The 20,287-nt window shown below is 47.5% G+C and overlaps 1 protein-coding gene across 1 annotated transcript; it reads left to right on the top strand.

The window, feature by feature from the left end:
- The first annotated feature begins 3,099 nt into the window (after positions 1–3,099).
- Positions 3,100–4,142, top strand: SMIM34 (small integral membrane protein 34). The gene is given in 2 exon segments (XM_036880251.2): positions 3,100–3,253; positions 3,256–4,142. Coding segments are annotated over 2 exon segments (402 nt in total). The 5' UTR covers positions 3,100–3,204; the 3' UTR covers positions 3,609–4,142.
- The last annotated feature ends 16,145 nt before the right edge of the window (positions 4,143–20,287 follow it).

Genomic DNA, 20,287 nt, shown 5'->3' with positions numbered 1-20,287 from the left:
GGGCATGGGAGAGAGGAGCACCAGTCCTCACAGCCTGGCCCATGAGCTCATGGCCCCCTGATCCCTGAGGGGGACACCAGGCCCCCCAGCTGTGTCCTCCTGCACCTGCTCCTTCCTGTCTGAGCTTCCTTATCTGGGAGACCATCCAAGAGGAAGCTGGTGACTTGACCTTGGAGTTCCTGGACCTCTGACACCTTACCATCTGTCACACCTGCAACAGGCGCAGAGCAGGGAATTCAGGAAGCAGCCAGGCTATAAGCAGGTGAGCCAGCCTCAGGAGAGCCTCCCACCACAGCAGGTCTGGCCGGGACCTGGGAGGGCTGGAGGCTCCTTGGTACCAGCATGTTTTTAAACATTCTTCTACTACAGCTTTTCTCAACAAGCCTAAGCCAGGAGGTGCTTTTTATTCTGAGACAACAAGAACGCAGGTTGATTTCAATCCTTTGATTAATCAAATGAGAGAAAATGAGTCCAGTTCCTCTCTGCTAGGTTTCTATTTGGTCCTGCTCAAAAATCTTTGGTTATCATTTTACTGCCAGCTCAGGAGCCATAGAGGAACCTGACTTCTGTAGGACTGTGATCCTTTGCAAGGAAAAGAAGTTCCTTCCATCTTCAGTTTCCATGGCAGCTGCTTAAACTCACCTTCCCAAGAATCAAGAGAAAGACCAGCCCCTGGAATGTGAGTATTCTGCTACAGTGCAGGGATGCGCCGTTCTAGAATTACATATTCCACAGCAGAAAGTACAGGTGCAAAACAGCATGACAGAAAGATCTGTCTCTTCTACAGGATCTGCTTATCCATTAAGAATCAACATGACTTCCTCTTATTTTTTTGAGAAAGAAAGGTAAGAACAGGGTTAATTCGTTAGCATAGCAACTTTCTTTCATGTGGCCAATGGAATGGCTTTAAAATAATTTAGTGTTCTGTAGTTCTTGTTGGGTATATTTTATATGTATTTCAGCATATCACATCATCCTATCACAATTCATAGAAAGGTCTATGAGTTTATACATGTGTTCTGAGTTTAAACAAATTTTCTCCTTCCAATTAACTGTTGTGATGCTCTTGTTGATATATTTTAAATAATTATGGGAACTTTTTCTCCTTCCATGCTTTAAATTCTTAAACCGTTCCACCAACAGTGGTGGAACATTCTGATCATTTTATGGTTTCCTATGAGTGACCAGTTTTATATAATTAAACCTGTAATCTGGGCTTTGTCACATGTGGTTTGTAGTGCTATTCTTTAATGTTTTCTCCCTTCATCTGAAAGATGATTCACCCATACTGCCAACTAACTGTAATAAAATATACCAGCCTTTATGAATTTTGCATTAGCAAAATGAATTAGCAGCAGATATCAAAATAAAAGCACTTATGAAGCACCTTTGGTCTACACTCCAGGCCATAGGATTTATCCTATGACATGTCTGAACACATCTGTGTTCATATAGAGCAAGAGAGGAAGGTTTGAACCAGAAAAGCTCAGCTGGAAAATGTCCCCCAGTTTCACTTCCCTGGCACTCATCGCTTCATTGGCCCTGGATCCCCCAGGAGAGAAAACAGTCTTGAACTAAACAACAAGTAAGATCTTAATCTCCTGGTCTTGGAAGGGTTCAGAGCGTCTTTACCTGGGGGCGCTTCACTAAGGAGGCTAGAACAGTGCCCACTTGTACTCTTTCATTTTTAAATTAATATCTTTTTGAAAATAAATGCACATATGATACATAAGGTACAAAAGGTCATCAGTGAAACATGTATCTCCTTTCCCTAATTTTCCTCCCCATGGGCAACCACAGGTACTAATTTCTTGTGTCTTCTCCCAGAGGTACTTTACACATATATGACCTTTAGGCAAATAACAGATCTCCTCCCTTTATCTACATATTTTTTTTGCTTGCATACCATATCATGGTTAGCTTACTTTTCCATTTATTCATATTTAGTACCCAGAAACCTCTTTATTATGGCTTTTTCATTATGAGCACTTTTATGGCTGTGTAATATTCCACTTGGTGAGGGTTCCAGAATGTGATCTTAGAGTTTTAATCTGCACTTTTCTAATTATGAGTGACCTTGAGAGGCTTTTTTTAAGTTCAAGGTTCATTTATTTGTCTATGACCTTATTGTCCTTATTCTTTGCATATTTTTCTTTTGAGGTGTTAGATTTTTCTTACAGAATTGAAGACTATTAAGAAATTCAGTGATAAAATTGCAATATCCCTCCAGTTTGGCATTTGTCTTTGGTACACAATCACTTTAATATTTTCTGTGTAGTTGAAAAGGGAAAACATTTTGTTTTCTTTCTTCTTTTTCTCCCTCTGAATTGTTGTGTTACACTTAAAAGGGGATATCCCACTCTGAGATGATAAAGGAAAAAATTTGCCATATTTTTTCCAGTATTTAAATTCTTTCTTTTTTAATGTTAAAAATCTTTGATTTATCTGAACTGTTTTTGGACACAAGGTCAAAGATGTGTGGATTCAATGTTATGTTACTCCAGTGCTACTTATTGAATAATTCCCTACTAATCAGAAATGCCTCTGTATTATGTACCAAATTATAATTCCTAGCCTGTTGATAGTGGTTTTCTTCTGTTTCATTGGTCTGCCTTCTATGTATCAGTATGATATCATGCTGTTTTGACTATTGTCATTTTAGGGGAGATTTAGGGAGAGTTGTACCTGTTCTGAAGAGACCCTCATGTCCTGTGCAAAGCCCAGTAAGCCACAGCTGGGCTGTGGGCAAATAAAGCATTCATTCATTCCCAAAAATGTAAGTTGTGTTTCTGGCTAGCTAGTTTTAAATTTTTGGCTAGGCTGATTTCCACTCATCATTCTTTTTTGTTTTCATATTTTTCCTAATTAGTCATGACAGTTGATTTTTCAATAGGCATAGTTTGTCTGTTTCACAAAGAAATCATGATAGTGTTATTGCAGTTAGGTTAATTGTGTAGATTAAGACAATTGACTTCTGTGTGATGTTGCATCTCTTATTCAGCAGCTTGGTGTTTTGAACTCTTGACTTTTTTACAAATACATTGGTATATATGTTGCTAGGTTCCTGCCCATTCCATAGAGAAGGCCTCTTCAAGAGGCCCCCGTTTCCCACTGCTGTGCGGGCCATCCTGTTATTTGGCTTTGCCAGGGAGCCCTCAGCCCAGGAGCTGGGTCTCATCGGGACCTCTCTGTTTCCCAGTACTCATGTGGACTCAGGGAGCCCCCACCCAGACCCAGGCCAGCACTGCCCTGGGCACCTGCTGAGGGATCACATGGAGGGGAGGAACAGCACCAGTGCCGCCAGGGCCCTGAAGTTCCCAGATGGGACCAGCGCCGCCTGGTACATTGTCACCATCATTGGCTTCTATGGAGTGATTTTCCTCTTCCGGTTGGCCAGCAACATCCTTAGAAAGAACGGTAAGTCCTTGGAAGATATTTATTACCTAAATTTCACCTCCGAACTCAAAAAGAAAGGGCTCCAGAGCAAGGCAGCCAAAGGCTCTGCACTGACCATTAGCAACAGAACCATCCTGCAGCCCAGCCAGGCCAGCTGGGGGACCCAGCATGGAAACAGCGGGCACCAAGCCGAAATCCAAGGGATCCCTTGAATGGCAAGGCAAGCAGGCTTCCCTAGAAAAGGCCCAATCTTTGTGCCGGGGTGGGGGAGAGGCTTTGGGTGGAACCTTGAGAACTTCTGGTCACATACTCCGGCCCATGGGCATGTGACAAAAAACCAGCGGCCTGTTTCCTTCTCAGGCTCTGTGGCACTTTGAAACAAGAGAGTAGGGGCCACAGCTCCCAGCCATACTCACCCTTCACTGGAAAAGCTTGCGCTGCAGGCAAGGGCATGGAGCAGCCAGTGTGAGGGAATCAGGAGACTCCTGGGGGTGTACGTGAAGGGGCCTCTTGTCATGGAAAGAAACCTGGATTTGGAGTCAAATGCCCTGGATTAAAATTCATCTTCTAGGAGCCCCATGAACTCTGAGTGGCTTGTGGGTCACCTGGAACACGTGGGAGTTGGGTGATAGGTCCCAGTGGGCCGTTCACTCTACAGGTTCTGACTCGAATACAGAAGCAAAGTTGTTAATATCCGAAGTTTTTCATTTTCATAGAGAGAGTGGGGCTCATTTAATAAAAGCATTTGTTTTGGAGTCAGAAGAACCGAACTCTAGTCTGGGTTTGATTATTGACTATTTTGGTGTCCTTGAACACACTGCTTCACCTCGCTGGACCTGTTTCCACACCCATAAAATGAGGGTAATGATGCCTGTTCTGCTAATCTTACAAAGTCCGTAAGAGTGAATGAGATCATGCATATTAATATATTTTATAAAGTAAAATAAATATGTAAATATAAGCCTTGTGGTGGTGGTGGTGGTGGTGGTGATACTGGTCAGTGCTGATGGTGGTGTGAGTGGTGGCGGTGGTGGTTACACTACTGTGGAGCAGGAAACAACTTGCCCCTGGCGATGAGGCTGTGAGCAATGGCTGAACTACCTTGTTCTACAGGAGAATCCGTCTGCATAACAGCTGATGAGCTGTGTTCCGAATCAAGTCCATAAGATTCAAGCTTTACATGCACATGAAACAGTCACTTTTAGGTTTTGCTACATTAGACATTGTATGATTCACTCAAATGTTTTACAAATATCAGTTACTCCTATACTTGTCTCTGCTTAAAAAAGAATTTAGACCTTGCCTAGATGATTGATTTGGGGAGACTGTGATTAGCTGAATCTCTGTAAGTGGCTTTCAGCAAGTAAAAAGAAACACTGTATTTTGTACCAATATCTATGAAGTTCATCCAATTTGGATGTTCCCTGACCAGAAACGAAACATTTTTTCCCCCCTGTCTGCAGACAGTAGCCTGCAATCAGCCCCACAATTTCATAAAGGTCAGAATTAAACCTTAAGCTTTTGTTTCTGGACAGTGAGATAGATTTCCAAGTACTTTTCTTTCTTTCTTTTTTTTCAAATTTTCCATGTCATCATCTCACAGATTCTCCAACAGAAATGTTGGTTTGTTTAAACATGGCTGGACTTCATCCATATATTTGAGATGCTCATAGGGCAGGACAACACAGAAGATACTAATATAGACAAAAATGTAATCCACAGTGAATAGGAATGCAGAATGCATTAAATGGGAATGAAAGAAGTTAGGTGAATTTGAAGCTAGAAGCCTCTCCTGCAGGGGTTAACCCAACAGACCCTAATTTGCATTTGGGGAGCCACAGGGCTCTAATGAAGCCCGAACTCCTCCTGCTTCGAGGGCAGAATAAGAGACCTAGGTGGACTCAGTCAGTGCATTCTATCTCCGGCTTCCCTGATTGAGTCCAAGATGGACCCGTGACCTAACTAAGCTGACCAATCAGAATGAGCAGAGAGACTTTAACGGGAATTCTAGGACACAAAATTTCTCTCTTGCTCAGGATGGTGTTAAACACAGATGTGAGCCTGGAATTGTTAGAACATTTTTGCCAACATGAAAAAAGCCAGTCTGAGAGCAAATGCCAACATAAGAGAGCTGAGAAAATTATAGAAACTAGAGTCCTGATCAAACTGTGTCCATAGCCTGAATTTGGCACTGAACTGTTTTACTTTGTGAGTCAATGAATTCCTTTAAGTCCATTGGAGGTAGGTTTTCTGTCCCCCCTCAACCAAAAATATCCTGAATAATAATATCACTGGATAAAAACTTCCTGAACAAAGCAGGCTTGGAGTGAAATTTGAAAAGAGAAGCACTATGATATGGTATGTTGAGATAATTTCTTTTACCAAGATTTTTGTATCTACTAGATTGTTTTTATTTATAGGGAAAACAGATTCTGTATGCTTCTTACATCAGTGCAATGATCATCATAAGATTTCTCATTGCTTGACCTCTCAAAGAGCCTTCAATGAGATTCTGTTCCATTTAACCCCCAAACCCTGACTCCGTCAGACTGCCACGGAAAACCCAAGGAGGGATTGTCATGCTAGACATGTGGTCAGGCACTGGCTTCAGAGATATTTCCTAAAGAACAAAAGCCACCATCTTCCCATTGACACCCAGACACAGTTACATGAGATCCCAGGACATTTTTCCCAGGCCACCTAATCGTTGCTTGAGTCAAATTCACCTACTTTCCACAGAGCTGGTCCAAGAGTTTGCATGGGAGGTGTGTTCTTGGGTAGGGCCTATGCACATGTAGGCTCCGAGACTGGTGGGGACAAACACTATGGATATTCTGTGCTACTCCCTTAAATCTAAAACGCTCAGGCTCAGAGCAACCAACCACTGCCTTGGCAAAGCCCATGCAGTCGTACAAGTAGGGAAGGTGCCGGCCCCACAGGGTGAGTGCTCAGTTCTGAGAGTGGGGAAGAAATTTGCACATCCCATCACCCCTGCTGGAAACAGGAATGGAGCAAGCTGATGCCCAACATTCTGGACACTTTCCTTCCTTCTCCCCATAGAAGTTTCTCCCAAGATTAGGAGATCAAGTCAGATAAAGGCCTTCCTCTGAAATAGTAATTATTTAAAAATCAATGCCACATGGATCCATTTAGTTATTTCCAAAAATGGTTCCTCTGGGGATTTGTGGCTGACGGTACCAGGATTTGTACCAAATCAAATCTAGGTTACCACAGCTTTCCCGGGTAATTGGAGCCCATCTATTCTAAATAAAATTCTAACCAGCTGCATTATCATTTGTCTGGCATGATATAATTATCACAACATTTTTAAAAAGGATTTAAAAAAAGAATTTAGAGACTAAACATTTGTTAGTATTTACACAGCTCTTCCTAGAGTGGCAGGTGGCTCTGACTCGCGTGACTGGGCCTGACCGGTCTAACTTCCCCTGGGGCAGAGGAGTGTCAACTCACTCTTCAATTAGAGTGAGACTTCTGAAAAAAAATAGAACCCAACTCTAGCTTACTGAAGCAAAAAAAAAAAAAAACAACGGAGAGACAGAGAAGGAGGATTTGTGGGGAGGCAACTGAGGAAGCTCCCAGAATCAAAAGGACAGCAGCCTGTCCAGGCCCCAGCTCCCTCTCTGTGCCTCTGCTGGTTTCATATTTCAGAGAAGCATGTTGCACTGGACCAGGTATGGCAGGTGTCCACCCCTCGGGCCATCACCGAGGGTGGCCCAGGCTGTGGAGAGCTCTGGGTGAGGCTGAGTCATGCGCCCCCTTATGTGACCTGATAAGCACTGAAGTCTATGAAGAAAACACCAGCAAAGGGAAGTGCAGCTCACATATCACCCTCTGTGAAACCTTCTTGACCCCTAAGGTATAACTGGTTGTTCCTCCAGGGCTGAGTGTAAACACTCAGATGGATCAAAGAGAAATTTTTATATAACAGAGTCTCTCCAAGGATGGGAACTGCATTCGTTTGCCAAGGGTTTGGTATAGGAAGTGAGACCTCCAAGGGCTCATGAATGTGGGTGAAACTGTTCAACAGGAGACATGGAGAATTTGCTTCTCTAGTGAAGGAGAAAAGCAAGAGGGAGGGGGATTGGTTTAGAGACCCAGCAGGATGGCAGGACACAGGAAGGAATATCTTTCCAATGACTTGCCCACCACCACTCCCACCAGCCCTGATCTGCAAGGTTATGAAGGTCATGAAATAAATACTTGAAGTGATTGGTCCGGGAAACAGCGCAGGGACACAGGGATGGAACCAGCTGGATGCTGGTGGGGATAAGGCAGCAGGCAGACATAGGATGCTGGGGACTTAGAAGTGCTTTAGGCTGGTTTAAGTTTAGAGTCAGTCAGTTTCAGCTAGACTATCAAGAAGTAGCAAAAGTCCGGGGAGGCCTCTATCAGATTTAGCCCAACCTCTGTGGAGTGGGTGCAGGGAAGAGGGAAGGCCGGAGGTGGGTGTGAGCAGGAGCTTCCTGGACTAGGTCCTCTATCAGCACACTGACCACATCACACTGTAAATACTGGTTTTCAGTCTGTATCCCCCACTGACCCATGAGAGTATTATTTTAAGAATAAGGACAGCCTCTTATCAAGTACTACCCATTCCTTGGAAACCACACAATAAACATTTGCTGAATGCATGAATGCTGCACACACTAGTGTGTCAGCTTAGTTACTCACAGGAGGGGCTATTTCACTTGAGACAGTAGGTCCCAACGATTTTCACGCAGCACTTCTTCTGGTGGAAATGCCCAGCCCTCAGACAAAATACAAGGAGCATGGAATTTGAACAAAGCGTTTGGTTGTTCTGAAGGTCTGCTTCCACAAGCAAAGGTAGAGGGTTTATGATTGTTTACGATCTCTCCCTGTGTTTACAAGGTCCATTTATCTTTCTATCTCATTTCAGTCCTCAGAACAACCGTGGGGGTGGGCAAGCTTCCAGCCCGGTCCTGGCAGTTCCCTCTCCACCCATATGCCCAGCACATCTGTCTGTCCCCAAACCAGCGCAGACATCATTGCCTCCAGAAGCCATCTCCCTTTTCCCAGCCTCCTACAGATGTGATAAACAAACAAAAAAACAAAGCAGTACTCATTTTAAAATAATAAAAGTAAAATTAAGAATCTGGTATGTACCAGGCATGAAGTGCTCTACATGGGTTACTGAACTGCCTGCTGCCCGTCCTCTGCACCCCATGTTCTATGCTGCCACGATGGTAACACTGTTGCAGGAACCTCGGGCGCTACAAACAAGAAGTCGGGACACCAAGACATTTGGCGAGAAGCAGGGTTTATCAGTCCCGGTACTGCCAGCGGATTCCTCTCCAAAGGCTGAGCCCCGAGTGAGAGGGGCCGTGCCTGTTATACATTCCACTACGAGGTTAGGGGGGAGTCGGCAGCCAGGAAACACTGAGTGGGAGCTGTTAGGTCACTATAGGTGTAGCCAGGATGCTAGTTAGATTTTAACTTATCTCTGTAAAGGTTACCCGGATACCCCACCATGAATTAATGGGCCTCCGTGACTGATCAACAAGCTGCTCCACATCACTGGGTCCCCAGTAGGGGGCGCGCGCGGGAGGTACATTGTTAGGTCGTTTCAACCTCAAGCACCAGCACCGTGTTATTCTTCTACATTCTTGACACCTCGACAAAAACTTTTTCTCCTTGGCTTCCTGCACCCCACATCACCCCCAAATGAAGCCGGGCACAAACTGCACTGTCATTCAAACCGAGGCCATTTCATGTAAAGGACTTCTACATTATGATAAGGAAGAATCTATAGTAAGGATGTGAAGAGAACTCTGAAGCATATCCTAGGGCTGAAGGGGAGTGCCCAGGGCAGGACAAACCTGGAAGGGTTCCCCTGCCCAGGGCTGGAGTTCAGGAGGAGTCGGAGGAGGCCCTGTTGCAGACTCTGGGTGGAGAAGGTCCCTGGGCACCCCAGGCCTGAGCTGGGCCACAGTTCCCGGCAGCAGGAACGATTTCCCAGGGCCCAGGAAATCCAAGGCTGGTGGGTGGTGCCCAGAGAGGACTGGGGGCGGGGGGGTGGGGGACATGTGCATTGTGCCTGTGACGGAAAGCCGTCCAGGACAGAGATCAGCGGAGGCTGGGAGCTGGCAGGTATGGGACAGGGCACTGGCAGTGTTCCTTGGGCTGAATGTACACCCCCAACCCCCATTCGTGTGTTCTCATCTCTAATGGAATGATATTTGAAGTGAGACCTTTGGGAAGTGTTAGGTTGGCATTAGTGTCCTTATCAGAGGAAAGACACCACGCCCTCTCTGCCTGGAGAAGGCACAGAGGGAAGGCAGCAATCAGACGCGGAGTCTGCCCCGCCTTGATCTAGGACTTCCAGCCTCCAGAGCTGGGAGGTATAAAACATGTGCCATCTAAGCCCCAGGCTGGTGTTCTGCTGTGGTACCTAGAGACTTAGGGCGAAGTAGAAACAGTGCTGGACGCCTGTTGAGGTGATGAGACCGTGTATTCAGACACCTGCAGGAGGGGAGGGAGCCTCAGGGGGCCCACACTCCACTCCAAGAGGTACGAAGGGGACTGAGGTTTCTAGAGGGAAGACAGATCAGGGACATAAAGGGACCAGGGGTGATGTGGAAGTGGAAGGTTCCAGAAAGGCACAGTTGGGGAAAATAGTTTGGCAAGGTGGATTGTACACTGGATGTACACTGTGTGGTCTGGCAGCACTGTGTTTTCTTAAGCGAAGACAGCACGGGGTGGGGGGTCACCTTTAAGGACATGGACCAGGGCCAGTGGAAGGCCAGGCCAAAGTTTGTCCATTCTGTCAGTGTGGGGTTTGGGTGAGTCCCTCAGGACCTGTGGAGCCCTCTCACTGGCAGGTGGCACCTGGCCTAGCCTGGGCACCATCCTTGTCTGGCAGGCATGTGGGGCATAAGGCATTGGAGCCTGCCCGCTTATGGGGCACCGCACACCCTGGGGTGCGTAGTCTGCATCAGGAGGCCTCACGGGCACAGGGGTGTCCCGCCTTCCCCTGCACCTTCCCTGCACTGTGCCCTGGGAACCTCCTCCTCTGTCCAGAGACTGTGGCCCAGCTCAGGCCTGGGCAGCCCCTCAAATTTGTTGCCCACCCAGCAGTTACAACCAGGCCTTCTCTGACAAGGTTTGAACCCCAGGCCTGGGGAGGGGATCCCTTCCAAGTCTGTCCCTCCCTGGGCATGTCCCCTCAGCCCTGGGGCACCTCTGGAGATCACTTTACATCTTTATAGCTGCTTCCCTATAGTTTAGTAATTCTTTACATGAAACCAGACATCTGCTGGGTATTGCTTGGCTTCTGTCTCCTAACCACACCCAAAGTGATACAAGGTCTTAGCAGAAGAATGAATGTTCACAGCCAAGCAAGCTTGAGCAATGGGGGGTGAAATGCAGTCCAACAGGCTTCCGGACCCCAAGGTTACTGGGAGCCTTTCATATAATCCACACATTAACCAGACAACGGCCGCCACTCTCACTGAGGAGTAATGCTCATTTGGGATGCACTCCACTACAATCAAACAGTCAGAAACGAGAGGCAGAGGCTGCTTGTGAGGCTTTCACTTACTGTAACTCCGGTTAAATTAACCACGAAGCCAGTATGGACTCACCACCGACTTTGTGTGTGCCACTTGTCACATAAAGCCTAAGGCAGCTTCCCTTCAGGGGCTAAGGGGCTGGGGGCAAATTAGCAAATTACACAAGGTTTACTGCAAACGCAAATGTTGGCAAGAAAGGCCATAGGACAGTACACAATTAACTATAAAACGGGTGATGTGAGAGGTCAGAGGTCAGAAAGGGTACAAGCCACATGCTTAGCTGCATTGAGGATGCTGCCCAAGCGGAGACTTACAGCCCAGTCTTTCCTTCCCTCTCTCTCCTTTCTGCTCTTCACCCTCTTCATGCAGCAGCCCCCTCACACCCCCAGCAACACAGTACAGTGGCACAGTGCACATAGTTCTCACCTGGAGGCCATGTGACTCTCCAGAATTTTCTAAGGGCATCATGAGCTAGTTTTGCTCACAACCCTTCTGACACCAAATGTGTGGGTTTTCCACACCAACAGCCAGTTCTCCAACCCTCCAGACCAACCGAGTGCCCTACAAGTCAAGCCCGTTCTGACACTAAGTGCCCAGAGTTAGCTCAGACCCCACAGGCTAGGGTGCCTGCCTCCACTGCAGACGCCGGTCTCAAGTCCCAGGTTGTCACCTCCACTTCTGACCAATCTGCTATAAACTGGGGGTTCCCACAACCCCCTCTTCAGATTTGACAAGTTGCTAGAGTAGCTCACACAGAAGTCAGGAAAACACTTAACTTACTAGTTCACTGATTTGCTACAAAGGACACAACCCAGGGAAGGATACCAAGCTTCCATACCCTCCCCAGGAGCACCACCCTCCCAGCACCCCACCATGCGCTCAACTCTGAAGCTTCTTGAACCCCATTTTTTAGGAGTTTTTATGGAGGTCACGTTATGTAGGCATGATTGATTTAATCATTGCCAGTAGTGATTGGCTCCATCTCCAGCCCCTCTCCCCTCCCTGCGGGCTGGTTCCTCTGACAGCCTGCCCTCATCCTGCAACTACCTAGGGACCCAAAAAGAGCCACCTTATTAGCATAATACTTCATTTCAATCAGGTATGGTTGAAAGGGGCTTGTCATGAATAATAAAAGATGCTCCTGTCTCAGGAAATTCCAAGGTTTTAGAAGTTCTGTGCTAGGAACTGGCCAAATACATTTCTTATAACACAGGCATGCAAAGGCCCAGGCACTGTGCTAGGACTCGCGATACAGAGCAACCCGGTTTCCTGGAGAAGACAGAGTGTCAAGGGGCCGCCCCAGTGCAGGGAGATGAGAGCAGAGCTGGAGGGGAACCAGGGTCTCACGGGAGCAGGGAGGGGGCATGTACCCAGGCCAGCAGAAGTGCGGTAAAGGGTGGGTGGTGTAAGGGAGGGCTCCAGGAGGACTGCCCATCCGGGACCTGGCACACAATAACCACCTCACACGGAGGGAGCAGTTCAGCCAGTCACTTTCAGAAGGCCTCATGGCTATCTTAGGTTCTGCATAGCATGTGGACATCCCCTCAAATTAGACTCCTCCTCCCAGAACTTGTGGGGTGACCATACCAGTGCATGACAAGAAACTCTCCCACAAGCTAGGAACTGAGCTCTCTGTAAGAAAAGCACACACAGTGTGTTGGTTTCGGGACAATATGTTAAATTGCAACTGAAAAAATTGATGAGTAAACTCCAGGTCAAGGCAGAAAAAGATATGTCATCTGCCATCAGCATTAGTGATACAGTTTGACACACGGCGACATTTAATGGAGTGAAACCAACAAGCAGGATTATGTTGGTGAGTCTCTGATAAACGTTGTAACCGTCAAATAAGTCAGATCATTTCAATGACATGGATTTCTGTGTTGCTTTCCTGTGCCCACAAATCCTGAGGTTCTTTGGGGAGTATATTCTTGTAATCATTATTTGCCAGAGAGATGCTAAGCTCCTGCCCCCAAGCATGGTCTTTCTGGGTAGTTTGAAACCCTGATTACCTCGTGCCTTCTGCCCTAAGATGCCACCAGGGCCCAGAACAGCGCCGTCACTCTTATTTCTCTATTAGTACAAGTGCAATGGGGAGCTGCCTCCAAACAGGCAGGGTCCTTCATCCCACACCCCCTGCCTTGCAAACTCACTTAGCACAGAGTTATATTAGGAAATTTAATAAGCAGAAAACAAGTGGGGGTTCCCACTGGAGCCCAGGCTGTGCCTCCTGCCAGGGTCGGATGTGTCTGAACAAGTGTTGACAAGGCTTTTTGCACAAAGACTAGAGGACGGGTCTGGTCCGAGAGAAAGAGAGATGTGGGGAAGCAAGTCTGGCCCTCTCTTGGAACCTGAGTGCCCACAAGTCCAAGCAAGAGTCCTGAGGTTCATGGGGAGCTGCTTACCTTACAAGCACACCCCTAACCATGCAATGAGTGGGGAATGTGCTGATTGGCTTAAGTCTGGAGCAGGAGTTGGCATGGCTCCCTCAAAGAGAGCCTGAGCTCCAGGACAGAGAGGTGAACACCTGAACCAAACTCATGGTACTGTCGGGATGGGGTAGGGAAAACGGGAGAAGGTGCGCAACCATGTGTCCATTAAAGGTACGTTGCAAAGAGAAGAAAACTCAGATCTAATGAGCACTGCCAACGGTAGGTATTTTAACATTTTAATATATGCCCTTATAAATTCCATGAGGTGTGAACTATTAGAGAATTGAGGTTCAGAAAGGCTAAGAAATCTGAACATTGTCACACAGCTAGCAAGAGGATCAAAGCTAGGTCGACTAGATTTCAAAGTCCATGTGATTTCCATTAAGTCTTTGTCCAAAATACACCTTTATTTTCATTCAAGGTAAGGAAGGGGAAGGCTACTAATTTGTACTAGGTTTCTTTCTTTCTCGTGCCACATGTGCTGAACAGGTCAGCTAGGGCTCTGCTCTAGGTCATTTCTGTCCTCGCTCTGAGACCCAGGTTCTGGAGCAGCAGCTGTCTGGAACACTGCTGGTGTCAGTGCTGAAGGGAAGAGCTCTGGAGGGTCTCACTTGGACATTTCAGTGTTCCAGACTGGAAGGGACACCCATCACCTCCATCTGACACTCAAGCTAGAATTAGCCCACAGATATGCCCAATCTCCAGGGGGTAGGAAGTGCCATCCTACCTACCATGAGTTTGGAAGGCAGCAGTCAAAAAGTCAGGGGAGCACCATGAATGGCTACCACAGAGTTGAACCAGTTACAAGGTTCTCCAACTATAGGCTGAATGTATGTGTCCTCCCCAAATTCCTATGTTGAAAATCCTAACCCGCACTGCGATATGCTGGGCGGTGGGGACTTCGGGAGGTGACTAGGTCATAGCGCGGAGTCCTTGTGACGGGTCAGGAGCCCTGTGAGAAGGCGCACAAGCGCTTGCCTCCTCCGCTGCCTCGCTTCCCGTGGTGAGGACACAAGGAGATGGTCGCCTGCAGACTGGGGAGCGGGTCCTCACCGCACACCGCATCTCCTGGCACTTTGACCTTGGACTTCCCAGCCTCTGGAGCTGTGAGGAATCAGTGATTGTGGTGCAAGCTACCCGGTCCATGGTAACTTGTTGCAGCAGCCCAAACAGACTAAGTCACCGTGTTCCCTGGGGGTCCCTCCAGCCACCTCAGCGAGCAAGAAGCCCAATTCCATTCCCTACTTTCTCTCTCATTTTTATAAAACTCAAGTGTTACTATATTAAAAAGAATATATATATATATATATATATGTTTATGGGAAGAAAAAATATTGTCCCTTTCCTTTCAAAACTAACCCTGGGGCCCTTTCAGCTCTAGCATTGGGCGCCCACAGTTTCCCTATTAAACCTGTTCTAAGACGGTGGTTCTCCCCTTAGCTTGTAAAAATCTTGAGGATGCTCAGGCCGCACCCCAGACAGCTCTCGGAGCCTCTGAGCTTGGGGCCCAGGCGGAAGCCGCTCTGGGAGCTCCCCTGACTGCTCCTCCACAGGCCAGGCTGCGGGCTGCTTTTCCAGGCAGACCCCAGAGCGAGCTGGAGACCCTGAGGGCTGGTCCTCGCCTCCCAGGTGAGGGCCGCAGGGCCAACCAGAGGGGGGAGTCTGCCTCAGCCCGAGGAGGCAAGAAGGAGCTGAGCGAGGGGGAAGAGGAATGGGTAATGGCCTGATGAACGGCCGGGAGCTGGGGTACTGGGGGCAGTGGGCGGTGGGGGGGCCCTGCGGGGAACCCAGGTCTCTGACGAAAGAGGATGCTCATCTGGAGCTGGGTGCCCTCCCTCCCAGCCCAGTGTGCACATTTCACACATGCACGTGTGCTCACACTCACACACACATTTTCACACCCTTAGAAACACACTCACACATACATTCCACACACATATACACATGTATAAATCTGCACACACACAAACACACTCTCATATAAATACATCCCGATATATACATATTCACACAGATCTTTCTGGTTCCACAAGAAAATTTGAGATCAAATTTTAGAGGGAATGCACCTCAGCCCTTGCAGGTCCCGTCTGCTCATTTTATGAGGGAAAGAAGGTCTGGGAGGGTCAAAGAATGGGAGAAGCTGGCCTGGCCCCAGTCCCCTCTCCTTAGTTCTAGGAAGTATATTAAGATTTGTTTTGAAGAGTCTCTTGTAGAAAAAGAGCTAACTGGGGATTCTTCTCTCAGTTGGCAAGGACAGGAGAGAGGGTGCCTTCCCCTGTCTTCCCAGGACACTTGTCTGGAAAATGGGGCAATAATCGTTCCGACTTCACGGGTCGCAGTGAGGATGGATTCAGATGCTTTGTATAGAGGGGCTGGCAGAAACAGGACTGTCCCCCGGCCACTCACAGAGCAGGGACTTTGTGACCTCACGTGTCAGACACATCTTGTTGGGCTCTCCTGCTGTGCGTGGTGAGATTGTGCTGATCCCGCCGAGAAGGAAGAAGACGGGCCTCCCAGGGCAAGGAATGGGGCCGAGCTGTCCTCAACCTGGGGATGAACAGAGGCTCTTGGGTCGGGTGATCTCGGGGTCTCAGCTCACTCCCTCTTGGTCCCCCTGAAGGTGACAGGCCTCCTTTGTGTCTCTGGGGCACACCTTGGTGGGCCAGATCCTGGCCTAGAGGTTCTCAGCGCCTGGAAGGCTCCAGTGCCACAAGGGGCCACAGGAATTGGATCTGGGCACTTGCACAGGTTCCCAGTGAGCCACGTGGAGGAGTGACCTCCGTGCCCCGCCAGCCCTCTGCCCTGAGAGTGGGATCAGGAGCCCCAACGATGTCTGAGTCCAGTGTGATCAGTTTAAATATACATCATACTTCCTGTGCAACTGAGTGTGTGGAATAAGGTCAACTAATACTTACACACATACATCTGTTGACGTGTGGCAACTGTTTTAGTCTGAGTTTGTGTGTGTGTGTGTGTGTGTGTGTGTGTGTGTGTGTGTGTGTGTGCATGCACACGTGCAACCAGTTTCCAAATGTTCTGTGTTTTTATGGCAAGCATGATTCATGCCAGGTGAAAGTCCACGGAACCACAGCGCTACTCCACTGAGTTTAGGGCCCTTCTATCCTGCCTCTTCTGGGTTCAAGTTATGATCTCTGTTTTTCAGTCCAACAAACCTGATCTCCTAATTACACGAAGTTAATTTAAATGAATTAATCATGTTCCAGTGTTCTACCTTATACTACCAGTTACCAGGCAGAAGAAAGACATACAGAAGTATTTTCTAGAAAAGCAGATAGTAGTTACTTTTAGTGCCAAGGGAAAAGGTTGTGATTAGGGACGAGTTAGGGCTGCACCTGAAGCCGGCAAGGATCTAGCTCCCATCCTGGGAGGTCATCGCACAGGTGTTGCCCTGTGAGTCGTCTTGGAGACATGTTCATATTGCCCCCTGGTGGTCACTTGGGGGGAAATCTCCAAAGTGGGAGGTGACCCTGGTGACTCTCTCCCAGGCCCTCAGGGCCCCCAGTGGAACCTGCAGCCAAGGAAGAGAAGCTGTGGAGGTGCAGCATCCAGGGAAGGAGTTAAGGGGAAAGATTCTCTGCATCTCCGGCCCTCTGTGGTGCAATGCTTTGCTTGATTCCAGGCCCACTTAGCTGCCAGGGCAAGCTACTGCCTGGTCCTGCCTGACGCTGGCCTGGCCTCACCCTGGGCTGGTGAGGATGGAGCACAGACTGAGACTCTGCAGGGATGGACACTGGCTTGGAGCATCGTGTCCTCTCTGTTGGTCCCTTGTAAGCTCCAGGACTCCACACGCAGTCACCTCCAAGGCCTGGCAGGCAGCCCACTCGGAGCCCACCTGAGTTGGGCATCCAGGACTCTCTGACTCCCCACTTGTCTGGTCTCCTCCAAACCCATGGCCCCTCTGCCCTCGCTAAAATAATCCCTAAGGGCATCTGAATTTGTGCATTTTATATTAAATTCCTCTTGTCATTGTTTGCATAATGTATTGCCAGATTTACTCTTCATTCGTGAAGTTAAAACAATAAAATGACATTTTTGCCTATCAGATTGGCAAAGATGAGTAATATTAATATCAAGTGGTGGTAAATATCTGTAAAATAAAAATCTGTATGAACTTTCTAGAGGTGATTTGGCAATATCTACCAATATATAAACCACGTGTAGCTTTTGACACCTCCTTTCCCCTGCCATCTATATATGTGTATATCTACCTGACACTCCTTTAACTGTGAGGAGATATTCATCACAGCATTGTTCGAAATAGCAAAGATCTGGAAACATTCTAAATATCCGTAAAACAAGGCATTTGTCAAATAGTGTGTGCCACATCTGACAGAATGTAACTATTAAAAAAGGAGGTTTCCAGCATTAATGACATGGAAAAATGTCCGTGACTTATCATTTGGTTTACAAAAGCAAGTTACAGAATATAGAGTATGATTCATTTGAAAAAAATTGAACATCTCTTCATGGATCTATATCTACACTTGTATATCCAGGTCGAAAGTGTTCGGATGGCTGTGGTACATGAAACAGAGATATGGGTAGAGAAAGAACAGGAGACTTGTGTATATCTGGAAATTATTTGCAACAAGCACTCATTGCTTATAACAAGACAGTGAGAATCTTTTTTTTATTTCAATTCTGGCAGGTTAACAGATCCTTTCCTTCCCCACCCAACTCCATTCCTAAGTTCTCCAGGGCTCCCCACTTCCTGAAATGCCAGGACATGCTCTCACCACCCAGGTAGGCCTAGAGGTTTAAGTCACAGACCCCTTGGCAAACAGGAAGTGTACAGTGTGTAAACAGGGGGCGCCCCGGTGACCTGGCTCTCAGAATCCCCCACATGGCCGCTGGTCCCTCCTCTCTTCCCCCGCTTTGCTGTCACACATTTGTGTCTCTGTTCCCCACTCATCCCCCTCAGCAGAGCAACCTCGGGAGCAGCCAGCCTCAGACCCCTCTGAAACCTCCTTTGGCTGCACATTCGCTGGGATCTGTGCAGCTCACCCCTTGCTCAGGGCTCATCTGTTGTTTTATTCCGCACACCAAGCCTTGAGTAGGGAGGCTGGGACCCCTTGAAATACAAGCTGCTCCCCTCTGCCACCCTACCCCCGGGTTTTCACACAGGGCCCACCCTGTGTCCCTCTCGGAGGGTCTTCCCTCCCTTGTGGCTGTGCTCCTAGAACCTCCCTGCCCCCTGGGCCTTCTTATCCTGAGACTGTTGACTCTGTGCTCTCATAAGATAATGCCTTCCTTGGCTGGAGGCATTCAAGATTTGTTGATGCAGTTGAAAGAAAAAAGAGAAACAGAGGAAGGAGGGAGGGAAGATGGGAGGGAATATTTTCCACTGTAACTGTGGGGAAATGGACGACATTCATTTCAACATTGTCCTAGGTCTTCTTTTTTCTCTCTTTTTCTCCTTTACTCCTTCTTTGCGCCTCCCTCCCATAGCCTTTTGCGTTCTCCCCAGTCACTGCCAAACTCTCTTAGGGTTGGTCTTCCCAGCCAGTCTCTCAACAGTAACAGCAGCCACTTATTAAGCTCCGTGCCAGTGGATTATGTACACTGCCTCATTAATCCCCATCTCAGTTCTTTGACATGAGTATTCTCCCCATTTCACAGAGAGAGAAGTTGAGTCTGGTGAGGGTGGAGCTAAGATTTGACCCTGAGTTGATCCATACCAGAGCCTCTGCCCAGCCCCCAGCGCTCAGATCACCTTTACTCCACTACACTGCCCGCTGGGCACATTCATACCTCCCACCTTGGCCTCACATCTGCTCAGACTCACCTTCCTGGCATTGAATTGGATGCACACAAGGAAAGCCAACATAGGCATTTGATTCTTTTATTTATTAACTGGCAAAATAATGCAATCATGCCCTCTAAGAGGTTCTCCAAAAGCAACTTGTGAGTTTTTCGAGTATTTCTTAATTGTGTGTGTGTTTTTTAGTATCATTCTGAACTCAAAGATTTTAAACATTCATTCGGCATAAATTCATTTACAGCATTATTAATTCATGTATCAGTAAAATATAAATGAAATTAAAGAGGATGTACAGTTTAAAGGAAACTGTTAGTTTGAGAATGTAAAATAGAAAGTGCTTTCCAGATGGAGTGAATTAGCTCAAGAATTGGCAGCCCCAGTGAAAGACAGATGTGCAGGCTGACTTTCTTTTGCTATTTGTCATATCCTCTTTGGCCACCCAGAAAAACCACTCTCGGTTGTGAAAGTGGGCAGGCACTTGGCACGACCTCCATGCATATAGACACAAACCACACACTGGCCTGGGCCTCACTGGGCATGCCATGGCTGTACCCCTGGGGCCTGGCACAATGCCTGGTGCTTAGCGGGTGCTCAATAAATATATTTGGAATGGATGAGTGAATGTAAATATTCCTTTCCAGCCTAATGAGCCAAATGGAAAGGGGTCAGAAACTTGGCTCATCACTGTTAAAATATTGTACGTATGGATGGGATTGTGTCCCCCCAAAATCATATGTTGAAGCCCTAGCCTCCAGTACCTTGGAATGTACTGTATTTGGAGAAAGGTTCTTCAAAGAGGTAATCAAAGTAAGGTGAAGTCTTACGAGTGGACCTTGGTCCAACAGCACTGGTGTCCTTAGAAGAGGAAATTAGGACAGACAGACATGCACAGAGGAACAGCCACGTGGGGATACAGGGAGAAGGCGGCTATCTGCCAGACGAGAGGGGCTTCAGAGAAACGCAGACCTGCCAATACCTTGGGCTTTCTGGCCCCCAGAACTGCAAGAAACATTAAGTTTCTGTTGTCTAAACCAGCCAGTCTGCAGTATCTTGTTATGACAGCCCTAGCAAACTAATACAATTGCCAGACCTACTGCAGAGCAATGTCAAAGAAACATTTTATATGG

The sequence above is a fragment of the Manis pentadactyla genome, chromosome 1 (genome assembly GCF_030020395.1).
Source record: "Manis pentadactyla isolate mManPen7 chromosome 1, mManPen7.hap1, whole genome shotgun sequence".
In the NCBI taxonomy this organism is placed as follows: domain Eukaryota; kingdom Metazoa; phylum Chordata; class Mammalia; order Pholidota; family Manidae; genus Manis; species Manis pentadactyla.
The sequence above is the reverse complement of the archived record's forward strand: the minus strand, read 5'-3'. Positions and strand labels throughout refer to the sequence as shown.